At 49.7% G+C, this 14,752-nt stretch overlaps 1 protein-coding gene across 1 annotated transcript in view; it reads right to left on the bottom strand.

The window, feature by feature from the left end:
- LAMA1 (laminin subunit alpha 1) overlaps positions 1–14,752 on the bottom strand; it is a 203,723-nt gene that overhangs the window by 106,501 nt on the left and 82,470 nt on the right. The window contains exons 17-22 of the mRNA XM_066579574.1: positions 12,431–12,558; positions 12,118–12,204; positions 11,234–11,445; positions 9,652–9,758; positions 9,337–9,517; positions 6,868–7,004 (exon numbers count right to left, since the gene is read on the bottom strand). Coding sequence (XP_066435671.1) covers positions 6,868–7,004; positions 9,337–9,517; positions 9,652–9,758; positions 11,234–11,445; positions 12,118–12,204; positions 12,431–12,558 — 852 coding nt within the window. The remainder of the gene's footprint in view (positions 1–6,867; positions 7,005–9,336; positions 9,518–9,651; positions 9,759–11,233; positions 11,446–12,117; positions 12,205–12,430; positions 12,559–14,752) is intronic.

Here is a 14,752-nt window from a genome sequence, read left to right as displayed (position 1 = left end):
GGAGTGGAGCTAAGCGCCATCCGCCCCAATTCCTCCCATTGATGGCTATGGACAAGGGGCGGTAAAAGGGCGGGCACTTAGCTCTGCCCATATCCTGCCCCTTGTCCATAACCATCAATGAGAGGAGGAGGGGCAGACCAGTGCTTAGCTCCGCCCCATCCCACCCCCTCTTATTGCACAGAATGAGCGGGGAGGAACAGAGGTGAGCCTGCTAAACTCCCTTCCACCTATGGCCACTGCCATGGGCTCCCATAGGAGCCCATGCAGCAGCCAACATATTCTTGGCCCAAAACATAGTTCCAGGACTATGTTTTGGGCTCGACGTAAAAACGCCAGGCACTATATTGGCTTGCCCGGCCGTTTTTACATCACAGAAATACGCCCATGTGATCTGATGCATTGGAATCCAATGCATCAGATCACAGTGCATATCGGCCGGCTGATATGCGCTCATGTGAAAGAAGCCTTTGGTTGTGGTTCCTCTGAAAGAGACTTTTTCACATAATGATTAGAGATGAGCGAACGTACTCGTCCGAGCTTGATATTCGTGTGAATATTACAGTGTTCGGGATGCTCGTTACTCGTAACGAGTACCACGCGGTGTTCCGGTTACTTTCAGTTTCCTCTCTGAGACGTTAGCGCGCTTTTCTGGCCAATTGAAAGACAGGGAAGGCATTACAACTTCCCCCTGCGACGTTCAAGCCCTATACCACCCCCCTGCAGTGAGTGGCTGGGGCGATCAGATGTCACCCGAGTATAAAAGTCGGCCCCTCCCGCGGCTCGCCTCAGATGCCGTGTGAGTTAGTGAGGGAAAGTGCTGTTCTATTGGAGTTGCTGTAGGGAGAGTGTTTGTAGTGAGTGTAGGCTTCAAGAACCCCAACGGTCCTTCTCAGGGCCACATCTACGTGTGTGCAGGCTGCTGTTAGCAGTGGAAATTTTTTTTTTTTTTTCTCAAAATCGGCAGTGCAGTGCATTGCACCCGGTATTAGGGACAGAAGTGGTGCTTAGGCAGGGAGAGTGTTAGGAGTGAGTGTAGCCTTCAAGAACCTCAACGGTCCTTTCTAGGGCCAAATTTAACCGTGTGCAGTACTGTGCAGGCTGCTGTTAGCAGTGTTGCATTTTTTTTTTTTTCAAAAAATCGTCTGTGCAGAGCATTGCACCCTCCATTGATACTACAGGGACAGAATTGTGTAGGCAGGGCCACAACACAGTTATTGTTCATTGAATATCCGCAGTGGGGCCCTCCCTTTGCAAATTTGCGAAAAAATTATATTTGGCCTGCCTGTGTCAGTCCTAAGGTCTCCGTGTACGTGTGTGCTGCGTGGAGAACGTACAAAAATCAAACGCAACCAGCTACGGTTTACTGCAGGCTTGCGCCATTGTCTTTCCTGACTGGCAAATACCTGCTCTGCCAGAGTTAATAACTCTGCTACACTAAAGTTGTGTGACACTTTTTCAGGGCCACACCACAGTTATTAAACGTATTGTTCATTGAATATCCGCAGTGGGGCCCTCCCTTTGCAAAAAAGCGAATCAATTATATTTGGCCTGCCTGTGTCAGTCCTAAGGTCTCCGTGTACGTGTGTGCTGCGTGGAGAACGTAAAAAAATCAGACGCAACCAGCTACGGTTGAGTGCAGCCTTGCGCCATTGTCTTTCCTGACTGGCAAATACCTGCTCTGCCAGAGTTAATAACTCTGCTACACTAAAGTTGTGTGACACTTTTTCAGGGCCACACCACAGTTATTAAACGTATTGTTCATTGAATATCCGCAGTGGGGCCCTCCCTTTGCAAAAAAGCGAATTAATTATATTTTGCCTGCCTGTGTCAGTCCTAAGGTCTCCGTGTACGTGTGTGCTGCGTGGAGAACGTACAAAAATCAAACGCAACCAGCTACGGTTTACTGCAGGCTTGCGCCATTGTCTTTCCTGACTGGCAAATACCTGCTCTGCCAGAGTTAATAACTCTGCTACACTAAAGTTGTGTGACACTTTTTCAGGGCCACACCACAGTTATTAAACGTATTGTTCATTGAATATCCGCAGTGGGGCCCTCCCTTTGCAAAAAAGCGAATTAATTATATTTGGCCTGCCTGTGTCAGTCCTAAGGGCTCTGGGTACGTGTGTGCTGCGTGGAGAACGTAAAAAAATCAGACGCAACCAGCTACGGTTGAGTGCAGCCTTGCGCCAATTTCTTTCCTGCCTGGGAAATCAAATCACTGGTAATACAGCATGCTGAGGGGTAGGGGTAGGCCTAGAGGATGTGGACGCGGCCGAGGACGCGGAGGGCCAAGTGAGGGTGTGGGCACAGGCCGAGCCAGTGCGGTGGCCAGGGGTAGAGGCAGGGCCAGACCGAATAATCCACCAACTGTTTCCCAAAGCGCCCCCTCGCGCCATGCCACCCTGCACAGGTCAAGGTGCTCTACGGTGTGGCAGTTTTTCACAGAGACGCCTGACGACCGACGAACAGTGGTGTGCAACCTTTGTCGCGCCAAGATCAGCTGGGGAGGCACCACCAACAGCATGCGCAGGCATATGATGGCCAAGCACCCCACAAGGTGGGACGATGCCCGTTCACCGCCTCCGGTTTGCACCACTGCCTCTCCCCCTGTGCCCCAACCTGCCACTGAGATCCAACCCCCTCTGAGGACACAGGCACTACCGTCTCCTGGCCTGCACCCACACCATCACCTCCGCTGTCCTCGGCCCCATCCAGCAATGGCTCTCAGCGCAGCGTCCAGACGTCGCTAGTGCCACAGTTTGAGCGCAAGCGCAAGTACGACGCCACGCACCCGCACGCTCAAGCGTTAAACGTGCACATTGCAAAATTGATCAGCCTACAGATGCTGCCGTATAGGCTTGTGGAAACGGAGGCTTTCAAAAGCATGATGGCGGCGGCGGCCCCGCGCTACTCGGTTCCCAGTCGCCACTACTTTTCCCGATGTGCCCAGCCCTGCACGACCACGTCTCCCGCAACATTGTACGCGCCCTCACCAACGCGGTTACTGCCAAGGTCCACTTAACAACGGACACGTGGACAAGCACAGGCGGGCAGTGCCACTATATCTCCCTGACGGCACATTGGGTGAATTTAGTGGAGGCTGGGACAGAGTCAGAGCCTGGGACCGCTCACGTCCTACCCACCCCCAGAATTGCGGGCCCCAGCTCGGTGGTGGTATCTGCGGCGGTGTATGCTTCCTCCACTAAAGCACCTTCCTCCTCCTCCTCCTCCAACGCAACCTCTGTCTCGCAATCAAGATGTGTCAGCAGCACGTCGCCAGCAGTCGGTGTCACGCGGCGTGGCAGCACAGCGGTGGGCAAGCGTCAACAGGCCGTGCTGAAACTACTCAGCTTAGGAGAGAAGAGGCACACGGCCCACGAACTGCTGCAGGGTCTGACAGAGCAGACCGACCGCTGGCTTGCGCCGCTGAGCCTCCAACCGGGCATGGTCGTGTGTGACAACGGCCGTAAGCTGGTGGCGGCTCTGCAGCTCGGCAGCCTCACGCACGTGCCATGCCTGGCCCATGTCTTTAATTTGGTGGTTCAGCGCTTTCTGAAAAGCTACCCCCACTTGTCATACCTGCTCGGAAAGGTGCGCCAGCTCTGCGCACATTTCCGCAAATCCCACACGCACGCTGCCACCCTGCGGACACTGCAACATAGGTTTAATCTACCAGTGCACCGACTGCTGTGCGACGTGCCCACACAGTGGAACTCTACGCTCCACATGTTGGCCAGACTCTATGAGCAGCGTAGAGCTATAGTGGAATACCAACTCCAACTTGCACGGCGCAGTGGGAGTCAGCCTCCTCAATTATTTACAGAAGAGTGGCCCTGGTTGGCAGCCATCTGCCAGGTCCTTGGAACATTTGAGGAGTCTACCCAGGTGGTGAGCGGCGATGCTGCAATCATTAGCGTCACCATTCCTCTGCTATGCATCTTGAGAAGTTCCCTGCAAAGCATAAAGGCAGACGCTTTGCGCTCGGAAACAGAGCCGGGGGAAGACAGTATGTCGCTGGATAGTCAGAGCACCCGCCTGTCTATATCTCAGCGCGTTGAGAAGGAGGAGGAGGAGCATGAGGAGGATGAGGAGGAGGGGGAAGAGACAGCTTGGCCCACTGCTGAGGGTACAGATGCTGCTGGGCTGTCATCCTTTCAGCGTGTATGGCCTGAGGAGGAGGAAGAGGAGGAGGAGGATCCTGAAAGTGATCTTCCTAGTGAAGACAGCCATGTGTTGCGTACAGGTACCCTGGCACACATGGCTGACTTCATGTTAGGATGCCTTTCTCGTGACCCTCGCGTTACACGCATTCTGGCCACTACGGATTACTGGGTGTACACACTGCTCGATTCACGGTATAAGGAGAGCCTTTGCACTCTCATTCCCGAAGAGGAAAGGGGTTCGAGAATGATGCTATACCACAGGGCGCTGGTGGACAAACTGATGGTAAACTTCCCATCCGACAGCGCTAGTGGCAGAAGGCGCAGTTCCGAGGGCCAGGTAGCAGGGGAGGCGCAGAGATCAGGCAGCATGTACAGCGCAGGCAGGGGAACATTGTCCAAAGCCTTTGCCAGCATTATGGCTCCCCAGCAAGACTGTGTCACCACTCCCCAGTCAAGGCTGAGTTGGCGGGAGCACTGTAAAAGGATGGTGAGGGAGTACGTAGCCGATCGCACGACCGTCCTCCGTGACGCCTCTGCCCCCTACAACTACTGGGTGTCGAAGCTGGACACGTGGCCTGAACTCGCGCTGTATGCCCTGGAGGTGCTTGCTTGTCCTGCGGCTAGCGTCTTGTCAGAGAGTGTGTTTAGTGTGGCTGGGGGAATCATCACGGATAAGCGTACCCACCTGTCAACCGACAGTGCCGACAGGCTAACACTCATCAAGATGAACAAAGCCTGGATTTCCCCAGACTTCTCTTCTCCACCAGCGGACAGCAGCGATACGTAAGCAATACGTAGGCTGCACCCGCGGATGGAAGCTACGTTCTCTCTCACCATCCAAAACGGGGACATTTCTGCTTCATCAATCTGTGTCTAATATTCCTCCTCCTCCTCCTCCTGCTCCTCCTCCTGAAACCTCACGTAATCACGCTGAACGGGCAATTTTTCTTAGGGCCACAAGGCTCACTCATATAATTTTTCTAAACAATTTTTATATGTTTCAATGCTCTTAAAAGCGTTGAAACTTTAACTTGAACCAATGTTTCGTTAAACTGGGCTGCCTCCAGGCCTAGTTACCACTTAAGCCACATTAACCAAAGCGATTAATGGGTTTCACCTGCCCTCTTGGTTGGCCATGGCCAATTTTTTTGATGTACATTAGTACTGTTGATACAGCAATTTTTGTGGGCCCTCGCCCACGGAGTTTAACCTACATCTGTCCACTTGTAAAGAACCCCAGTCTGACTGGGGCATGCAGTGTGGGCCGAAGCCCACCTGTATTAAGCACGACATTACTACCTCAGCTGTGTTGGGCAATGCAATGGGATATTTCTATGTACCGCCGGTGGCTTCCTGGCACCCACCCATGCTGTGGGTCCACAGGGAATTATAAATGCATCTGTTTCCACTTGTAAAGAACCCCAGTCTGACTGGGGCATGCAGTGTGGGCCGAAGCCCACCTGCATTAAACATGACATTACTACCTCAGCTGTGATGGGCACTGCAATGGGATATTTTTATGTACCGCCGGTGGGTTCCAGGGAGCCACCCATGCTGTCGGTCCACAGGGACTTCACAATAGGGAGTTGTACCTGCCTGTGTCTATGAATTAAAAACCGCGGTCTGACTGGGGCATGCAGACACCTTGACAGAATGAATAGTGTGTGGCACATAGGTTCCCCATTGCTATGCCCACGTGTGCAGCTCCTGATGGCGGTGGCACAGGATTCTATTTCTCATTGCTTATGTACAGCATTGTGGGCTATCGCCCCGCCCCTTTTAAAGAGGGTCGCTGCCTAGCCGTGCCAACCCTCTGCAGTGTGTGCCTGCGGTTCCTCCTCATGGCAGACGCACTTCTAAATAGACATGAGTGTGGCGTGGCATGAGGGCAGCTGAAGGCTGCGCAGGGACACTTTGGTGTGCGCTGTGGGGGGGAGGGGGGGCGGTTGGGCAGCATGTAAGCCAGGAGAAGTGACAGTGGAGTGTCATGCAGGCAGTGATTGTGCTGTGTTGGAGGTAGTGTGGTGCTTAGCTAAGGTATGCATTGCTAATGAGGGCTTTTCAGAAGTAAAAGTTTTTGGGAGGGGGGGGGGCCCACTCTTGCCGCTATTGTGGCTTAATAGTGGGACCTGTGAACTTGAGATGCAGCCCAACATGTAGCCCCTCGCCTGCCCTGTCCATTGCTGTGTCGTTCCCATCACTTTCTTGAATTGCCCAGATTTTCACACATGAAAACCTTAGCGAGCATCGGCGAAATACAAAAATGCTCGGGTCGCCCATTGACTTCAATGGGGTTCGTTACTCGAAACGAACCCTCGAGCATTGCGGTAATTTCGTCCCGAGTAACGAGCACCCGAGCATTTTGGTGCTCGCTCATCTCTAATAATGATCTTTGATGATTTTTTTAAGCTTACTCATCGCTTGGTTGGGGTTCCTCATTGCACATAAAAGGTCTTTGATGAATTTAAGACTTTGGTAGAAACCAAAGAGTTTGGTGTCTACCACGTTATGGATTTAGATTTTTACATCTCAGATTCATTGCAATATTCTCCATTAAGGGAAAGTAAGACTGCTATGGAAATATTAGCCGACACAATGTCTTCTAGGACAATTGCCTTGGATATTCTGTATGTAGGTCACTGTTACTGCACATATACATAGCTCCAAACATCGCTATATGGAAAGCTCAGATTACGTTTCTTACCAAACATCCAAGCTCAGCATCATGGCCCCAGTAGTTGGCATCACAGTATTCACACCTTGGCCCATGGGTGTTTGGAGGGCAAATGCATTCACCCGTTCTCAAGTTGCAGTTATTTTGTGTGTGTGCACAGTTACAAGCTATAGATAGGCACAAACAGATGAAAATAATCATGCAAAGCTGTAAAGATAGAGCAGACTAATTACATGGAGTATAAAATGATGGACAAAAATATGGAAACAACATACAAAATGCATGGGATTTTGAAGGGGTTTTCTGGGAAAATACTACTGATGACCTATCATCAGGATAGGTCATCAACAGTTGATCGGCCGGGGTCCGCCGCTCGGGACCACAACTGATCAGCTGTGCCTTTGCATGCTGTCAGCCCTACAATAACAAGAGGCTGAAGTGGAAGCCTCCGTGCCGACCTCCCATGTTGTGAAATCAATCGGAGTCGTGTGCAATTACAAGCGCCGGCCACTACATGGAGGTCGGCATGGAGGCTTCCGCTCCAACCTCTGTTATTGCGACATTGATAGCATGTGCCCACACAGCTGATCGTTCAGGGTCCCGAGCGGCGGACCCCAGCAGATCAACTGTTGATGACTAGAGATGAGCGAGCACCAAAATGCTCGGGTGCTCGTTACTCGAGTTGAACTTCCCGCGATGCTCGAGGGTTCGTTTCGAGTAACGAACCCCATTGAAGTCAATGGGCGACTCGAGCATTTTTGTATATCGTCGATGCTCGCTAAGGTTTTCATTTGTGAAAATCTGGGAAATTCAAGAAAGTGATGGGAACGAAACAGAAACGGATAGGGTAGGCGAGGGGCTACATGTTTGGCTGCATCTCAAGTTCCCAGGTCCCACTATTCAGCCACAATAGCGGCAAGAGTGCCCCCCCCCCCCCCCCGCACTGTCAGCATAAAGATCGTTCTCCTCTGCCATAGCTGTAACAGCTGTGGCAGAGAAGAACGATGTTAGCCCATTGAATTCAATGGAGCCGGCAATACAGCCGGCTCCATTGAAAGCAATGGGCTGCCCGCGAGCGCGGGATGAATTTTCGGGAAGGGCTTAAAAATATAAGCCCTTCCCTGAAATTCATCCAGAAATGTGTAAAAACAAAAAAATATATATATACTCACCCGGTCCCGGCAGACGGAGTTCAGCCGCGGCCGGCGGCAGTTCTCCTGAACTGCTCTCTGTAGTATTCAGCAGCCGGGGATTCATGAATGGGTGAGTGAGTGCTGCCTCTGATTGGCTCAGCGCAGGGACCAATCAGGGGCAGCTCTCAGCTGTCATTCATGAATTCATGAATGGGTGTGAGTGAGAGCTGCCTCTGATTGGTCAGGCTGTGACCAATCAGAGGCAGCTCATTCAGCAGGCGGGGATTTTAAATCCTCGGCTGCTGAATACTACAGAGAGCAGTTCAAGAGAACTGCCGCCGGCCGCGGCTGAACTCCGTCTGCCGGGACCGGGTGAGTATATATATATTTTTTTGTTTTTACACATTTCTGGATGAATTTCAGGGAAGGGCTTATATTTTTAAGCCCTTCCCGAAAATTCATCCCGCGCTCGCCAGCAGCACATTGCTTTCAATGGATCCGGCTGTATTGCCGACTCCATTGAATTCAATAGTCAGTGCTCGTTTAATCGAGACAAGTACCGCGTGGTGCTCGTCTCGAGTAACGAGCATCTCGAGCACCCTAATACTCGAACGAGCATCAAGCTCGGACGAGTATGCTCACTCATCTCTATTGATGACCTATCCTGAAGATGGGTCATCAATAGCATTTCACTGGAAAACCACTTTAATCATTGGCACTGAGCTGCCCTGGAAGCTTTCCCGCCAAATTTGTAATTACATCACCTCTTGCCCTGCTCTGGGTGGTTTTGGGAGCCAGCTGAAAACAGCAGCTGAGTGACTCAAACCCCTGACTAATGGAATCTTGTTGCTTGGGCAAATGTTCACTTCTGCCGGGCAGCATCTGTGTCATATTACCTCCACCTAAAATTGGTCTCTACATAATTTATAATCCCATGTAATATAAGATATGCATTTCGTACGGTGTTTCCATATTTTTGTCCAACCCTGTACATCTGAAATGGAATTAAATACAACCAATTTCATTCTATGATTTTTTTAAACTAGCCATAGACATCTTATTTGCTTAAAAGAAAAACACTCAAAGCCTGTAATCACATGTGCAGCGTTTTCAGGCAAACCCTTCCTTTATACTGTTACTTCCCTTTCGATCCCTTACAGGTTTTGGCTAAATGAACTGCATTAAAAACTACATGTTTGAATCTAGCCGGAGCAAAAGCCCCACATTCAAAATTAATTGAAAATGATGTAGTGAGATTATACAAAATGGACATGCAATAAATCATTAGAGTATACTACTATTCAGCCGTGGTCAGGTACACAGCAGGAACGCACCTTTACAATTAAGGGACACATTTAAAACTTACGCGTGCAGCCACCATTCTCATATCCATAAAAGCCATGAGCGCAAATGTCACATTTATCCCCTGCCACGCCAGCAACACAAGGACACTGCCCAGCATCATTGCACATTTCAGAGACTGAACCCAACTGGCTGCAGTTACATGGAAGACAGCCAAGACCAGATGTCAAGCCATAGAATCCAGGCTGGGGACAAAAATATGAAGATCACCTTTAACACAGACCATGACATGAAAATGGATGATAAGATCCGTACAATAGATGCATATAAAAGTAACTGAACCCATGCAAAGGTCTATGAACCAAAATACGTCTCGTACCTCACACTGGTCACATCGCTTCCCGAATACATTAGGTTTACACTCACACAAGCCAGTTTCATAGTGGCAAATCGCAGAGACTGAGCTATCTGGGTGGCAGCCACATGCTGAAAGCAAAAGACAAAACCATTACAGGATGCAATGCATGAATACAAAGTATGTAAGGACGAAAAAAGGCATATGTCCATCCAGTTAAGCCTATTACCCACAGCGTAGATCCAGAGGAAGGCAAAAAAACACCAGTAAGGTTTTATATCGGCCGCTGTTTTCACTGATCTGATGCATTGGATTCCAATGCATCAGATCAGATGCGCAATTTTCCGCTGCGTAAAAGGATATAGCGTTTATGGAGCGCATTTCGGCCGGGGGGCTTTTACGCTGGCCAGGAAAGATAGAAAGATAGTTCAGGGACTATCTTCCTGGCCTAAATACGTTGGCCGCTGCCATAGACTCCTATGGGAGCCAATGGTAGCTGCCAGAGAATGGAGGTGGGAGGGAGTTTAGCAGCAGGACTGCTAAACTCCCACCCCCTTCCCTCCTCTGCTCCACCATCTCCCGAATTGCTGGCAGCTGACAAGGTGTGAAGAGGGGGCAGGAGCTTAGCACACTAGCTTCTGCCCCCTTCCCTTGCCGAGAGCTGGTAAGGGGGCGGAAAGGGGGAGGCAGTTTAGCAAAGCTAAACTATCTGCCCTTGCCTGATTGCATTGCGGCCTCGGCATATATGCGCCGGACCCAGGCCGTCTGAGTGGGTGCGCAAATGGCAGATTTGTGCTCCCGTTCGTGTGTTTTTTGGCCATGCCTTGACCGTGACACAGACGGTCGAAAAACTCTACGCTCGTATAAAAGAGCCCTAAGGTAGAGGCTAATTTTCCCCATTTAAAGGGAAAAAATTCCTTTCTGACTCCAATCTGGCAATCGGAATAATCCCCAGATCACCGACCCTTCTGAAGTCATTAAGGCCTCATGTCCATGGGGACAGATCCGCAGCGGGTCACCCGCACGCATGAGCCGCTCTTCATGGGGATGCATTGAACACCCGCAGGTAATTAAATACCTGCGGATGTATTTTTCCCTTGAGGCGTGGATTGCGCATGCGGGAAAACACCCGCAGCATGCTCCATTTTGGTGTAGGTCTCCTGCGGGGACGGCTCCCGCAGGCTTCTATTGAAGCCTATGGAAGCTGTCCGGATCCGCAGCACACCCGCAGCTAAATTCCTGCTCTCCGGCAGGCGCATGCGCGTGTCACGCTGCCAGCGTGCCGAGCACATCCGCTGGGCCAAAGAGAGAAGATCCGGCCGCAACGGAGGGAAGATCCGCAGCATCCGGACAGGTAAGTAAATTCTTATTTTTAGGTCTCATGTCCGCGGGAAAGGAGGGACCCGCTGCGGGATTCTGTATGAAGAATCTGCGGTGGGCCTGATTTTCCCCGTGGACATGAGATCTAATGGTTATAACAGTCACTCATGCACTTGTTTTATATCAACCCTAATAGGTAAACTAATAAAAATGAAAATAACAGATAAAGTTGGACAACTATTTATGGTCAATCGTGCATCTGCGGATTAGTTCTACAAAGACCTACCGGTACAATTCTTTCCCAGGATGGCATCACCATAAAACCCTTCCGCACATATTTCACAGTGGCGCCCAGCTGTGTTACCAATGCATTTAAGACATTCTCCTGTCAATGAATCACAATGTCCATCTTCAAATACATCAATGTTGCCGTGACATTCACAAAGGGCACAGGATCCTCCAGGCACTAATGGGTTTCCAAAGTAACCATTTGTACACCTAGAATGAATACAAGGTTCATCAGACCCGGTATGACCTCCGCACTATCAACACTAGATATCAGATCGTCACAACATTAGAATTTTAGTCCAGTTGAACTAGTGAAGGAAATAAGTAAGGCTAAGACTCGACCGGCATAAGAAAGATACATTAGGGTGTATCAGACCGCTGCATGGCTCCCTATTATTCTTATTAAATTCTCTAGCTCAATGCCAATAAGCATTGAATATATCAGGTAAGCATACTGTTACCTAATGAAGGGCAAAGAGCATTGCACTCTTAGGGTGGTTGCACATCGGCATTGGGGATTCCAGTTTCCTGCTCCAATTGGGGATCAGGAAAGGGGAATCCCTGGGGCCAATGCAGCTGAACAGCACTGGGCAGATTCCATAGACTATAATGGGGTCTGTTCGCTTTCCACTCAGCTGCCTGGCTTTTGGATGGAAGAAAAAGTGCTGCATGCTGCGCTTTTTCTTCCGGCATTTTCAGCTGGATCTGCAACGGAACCTCCGACCGGAATTTCCGACACACATATATGAAACCGGCCTTATTTCTTCAACATAAATACAGCTTTTTATTCTTACAAAAAGAACAAAACATTGACATTATCAAAAAGACAAGCCAAAAACAAAACTAGCAGGAAACAAGGTCTCATAAGACACATATACATACTTTTCACATTGTGCCCCTGTATAGCCGGGTGCACACTGGTCACAGATAACGTCTTCATCATTGGACAGATAACAAGTTGGGCTGAAACTGAAATAATCAAAAATATAAATTATTAAAAAGGAAGAAATTAAGTAAAGAATAGTCACAAAGTTTCCCCTATATTCTAAACAATGCTACATGATCACACATGAGCAGCGCTGTTGGCGGTCGCAGTGTTTCTTTGCCTAACCTTATATATAAAAGAAACGTATAAAACTATAGACAGAGTAAGTGGAAGAATACGGCTAATTAAAAGAAAATGATGTTTCATTACTTATTGGAGGAGATGGTTAAAGGACAGGCACATGGCTGGCAATCACTGGGCGTTCCATCTGTTGGGTCCCCATAGAAGCCTGGCAGGCACTGGTTACAGTGAAGACCTGTAGTGTTGTGTAGACAACCCTAAAGAATATAAATTACGCTTAGGATCCAAACAGAAATATGTAAGAAATACGTCAGGATATGACAGTCAACATTGTAGGCACCAAAAAATGGAATGGCTGCAGTAAAACACAATGAAATGTCCGGCTGTAAAGTTATTGGCTGAAAGGGACCATAGTTTAAAAGGGGTCGTGCCAAGATGGCATCCTCTGTTCATATGCCCCATAGGCGTGTGAACGTCATGAAGCAGGATCCTCCTCTATGTTCTAGAATGGAGAGTTGCTCAGTGAGAGTGGCTCCAATCTTGGCAGACCTTCTGCTGTCCGGTTATTACAAGGTGGCAATTCATATTAGAGAAGCATTTAAGGCCCCCTTCACACAAATGGGTCGGATTCCGGCTGCGAGATCTCACAGCGGAATCCAACCCTGTCCCCCGGCAGTGACCCCCGTGTACCTGTCCGCTGTGTTTATGTGCAGGCGGCTTCTGCTCTGCAGACGTGCTGGCCGTCGCACATGCACAGAACAGGGTTTGACGCATCATCGCTAGGCGATGATGCGGATCCCGCGGCCTGTGACTTCAATGGAAGCCATCCGTGTGAGGCCCACACCAAAATAGAACATGCTGCGATTTCTTCCCCCGTGAGTGGAAAATCACAGTTCATCTCGTGGGCAGGAAAAAGCAATTTTACATAGCATGTCTATGGGCAGTATTTGCTGGAAGATCCAGAGGCGAACCCCTGTTCCAGATCCCGCAGTGCAAATATGCCCGTGTGCATTCGGCCTAAAGAAATCAAGGCTCCTTTTTTTGTAAACATTATGCTTAAGTACAAAACATGTTTATTTGCCTTACTTATGCTGTAATGAAATGAATGAGTTGTAGTTTATGTAATGTTTTGTTTTTGTCTGTGCATGTCGCCCTTAGGCCTCATGTCCACAGGGAAAATCAGGCCCGCCGCGGATTCTTCATGCAGAATCCCGCAGCCGGTCCCTCCTTTCCCGCGGACATGAGGCTAAAAAGAAGAATTACTTACCTGTCCGGACGCTGCGTGTCTCCCCTCCGTCACGGCCGGATCTTCTTTCTTCAGCCTGGCGGATGTGCTCAGCTCGCCGGCAGCGTGCCGCGCACATGCCCCGTGCACTCTATTTTTTTTAACCGGAGAGCAGAAATTCAGCTGCGGGCGTGCTGCAGATCTGTACGGCCTCCATAGGCCTCAGTAGAAGCCTGCGGGAGACCCGCACTAAAATGGAGCATGCTGCGGGTGTTTTCCCACACTCGCAATCCGCGCCTCAGGGAAAAATGACATCCGCAGGTATTTAACTACCTGCGGGTGTCCAATGCATCCCCATGGGGCGCAGATCACGCTGCGGGTGACCCGCTGCAGATTTTAAATGTTATTTTAGCAGTGGACATGAGGCCTTAAGGCCGGGCTTACAGGGCTGTGAGTAGCTGACATCCATACTTACTGCTTGGCACCAATCTCCATACGCTAGCTTGACGTGTATGCATGCGTAATACGCACCAAGATTGGACATGCTGTGATTTTCCTGAGTGCCTCAAGAGAAATCAATGGGCTATTGGCATCGCATGTTACACGTACGAAAATTGGATGCGCAACGTACAATGACTGTGACTGATGCCATTCGTAAAATGCTACAGAATATATCCAAAGAGACTGCAAGAAGGATAGAGCTACCTCAAAGGCAGAAATTCTGAGACACATGGCTGACACATCCATGTGGACACAGCCCCTTCCTCAGAACAGCTAGTATATATTACTTGAAAAGCAAGATAATAGGATGGGAAAAGGAAAAAGACAAGCAATAAAAAGAGAAGAGATTCCATTAATAACCAAAAATCGGGCAAAAACAGAATGGATATATAGACCCCTATATAGAGCAATAAAACATGTTACAAACGATCAATAAAAGGAAAATAAAAAAATCACTTACTATTTAAATCCCCCTCTGCTCCATTGCTGATGCTCTAGTGGTCCCTGATGGTGAATGAGCGAGCATACTCGCTAAGGCAAACTACTCGAGAGAGTAGTGCCTTATTCGAGTACCTGCCCGCTCGTCTCTAAAGATTCGGCTGCCGGCGCGGGTGAGAGGTGAGTTGCGGCGGTGAGCAGTGGGAAGCGGGGGGAAGAGAGTGAGAGAGAGATCTCCCCCCCCATTCCTCGCCGCTTCCTGCCCCCCGCCGGCAGCCGAATCTTTA

Source organism: Eleutherodactylus coqui, chromosome 9 (genome assembly GCF_035609145.1).
Source record: "Eleutherodactylus coqui strain aEleCoq1 chromosome 9, aEleCoq1.hap1, whole genome shotgun sequence".
Taxonomy (NCBI): Eukaryota; Metazoa; Chordata; class Amphibia; order Anura; family Eleutherodactylidae; genus Eleutherodactylus; species Eleutherodactylus coqui.
The sequence above is the reverse complement of the archived record's forward strand: the minus strand, read 5'-3'. Positions and strand labels throughout refer to the sequence as shown.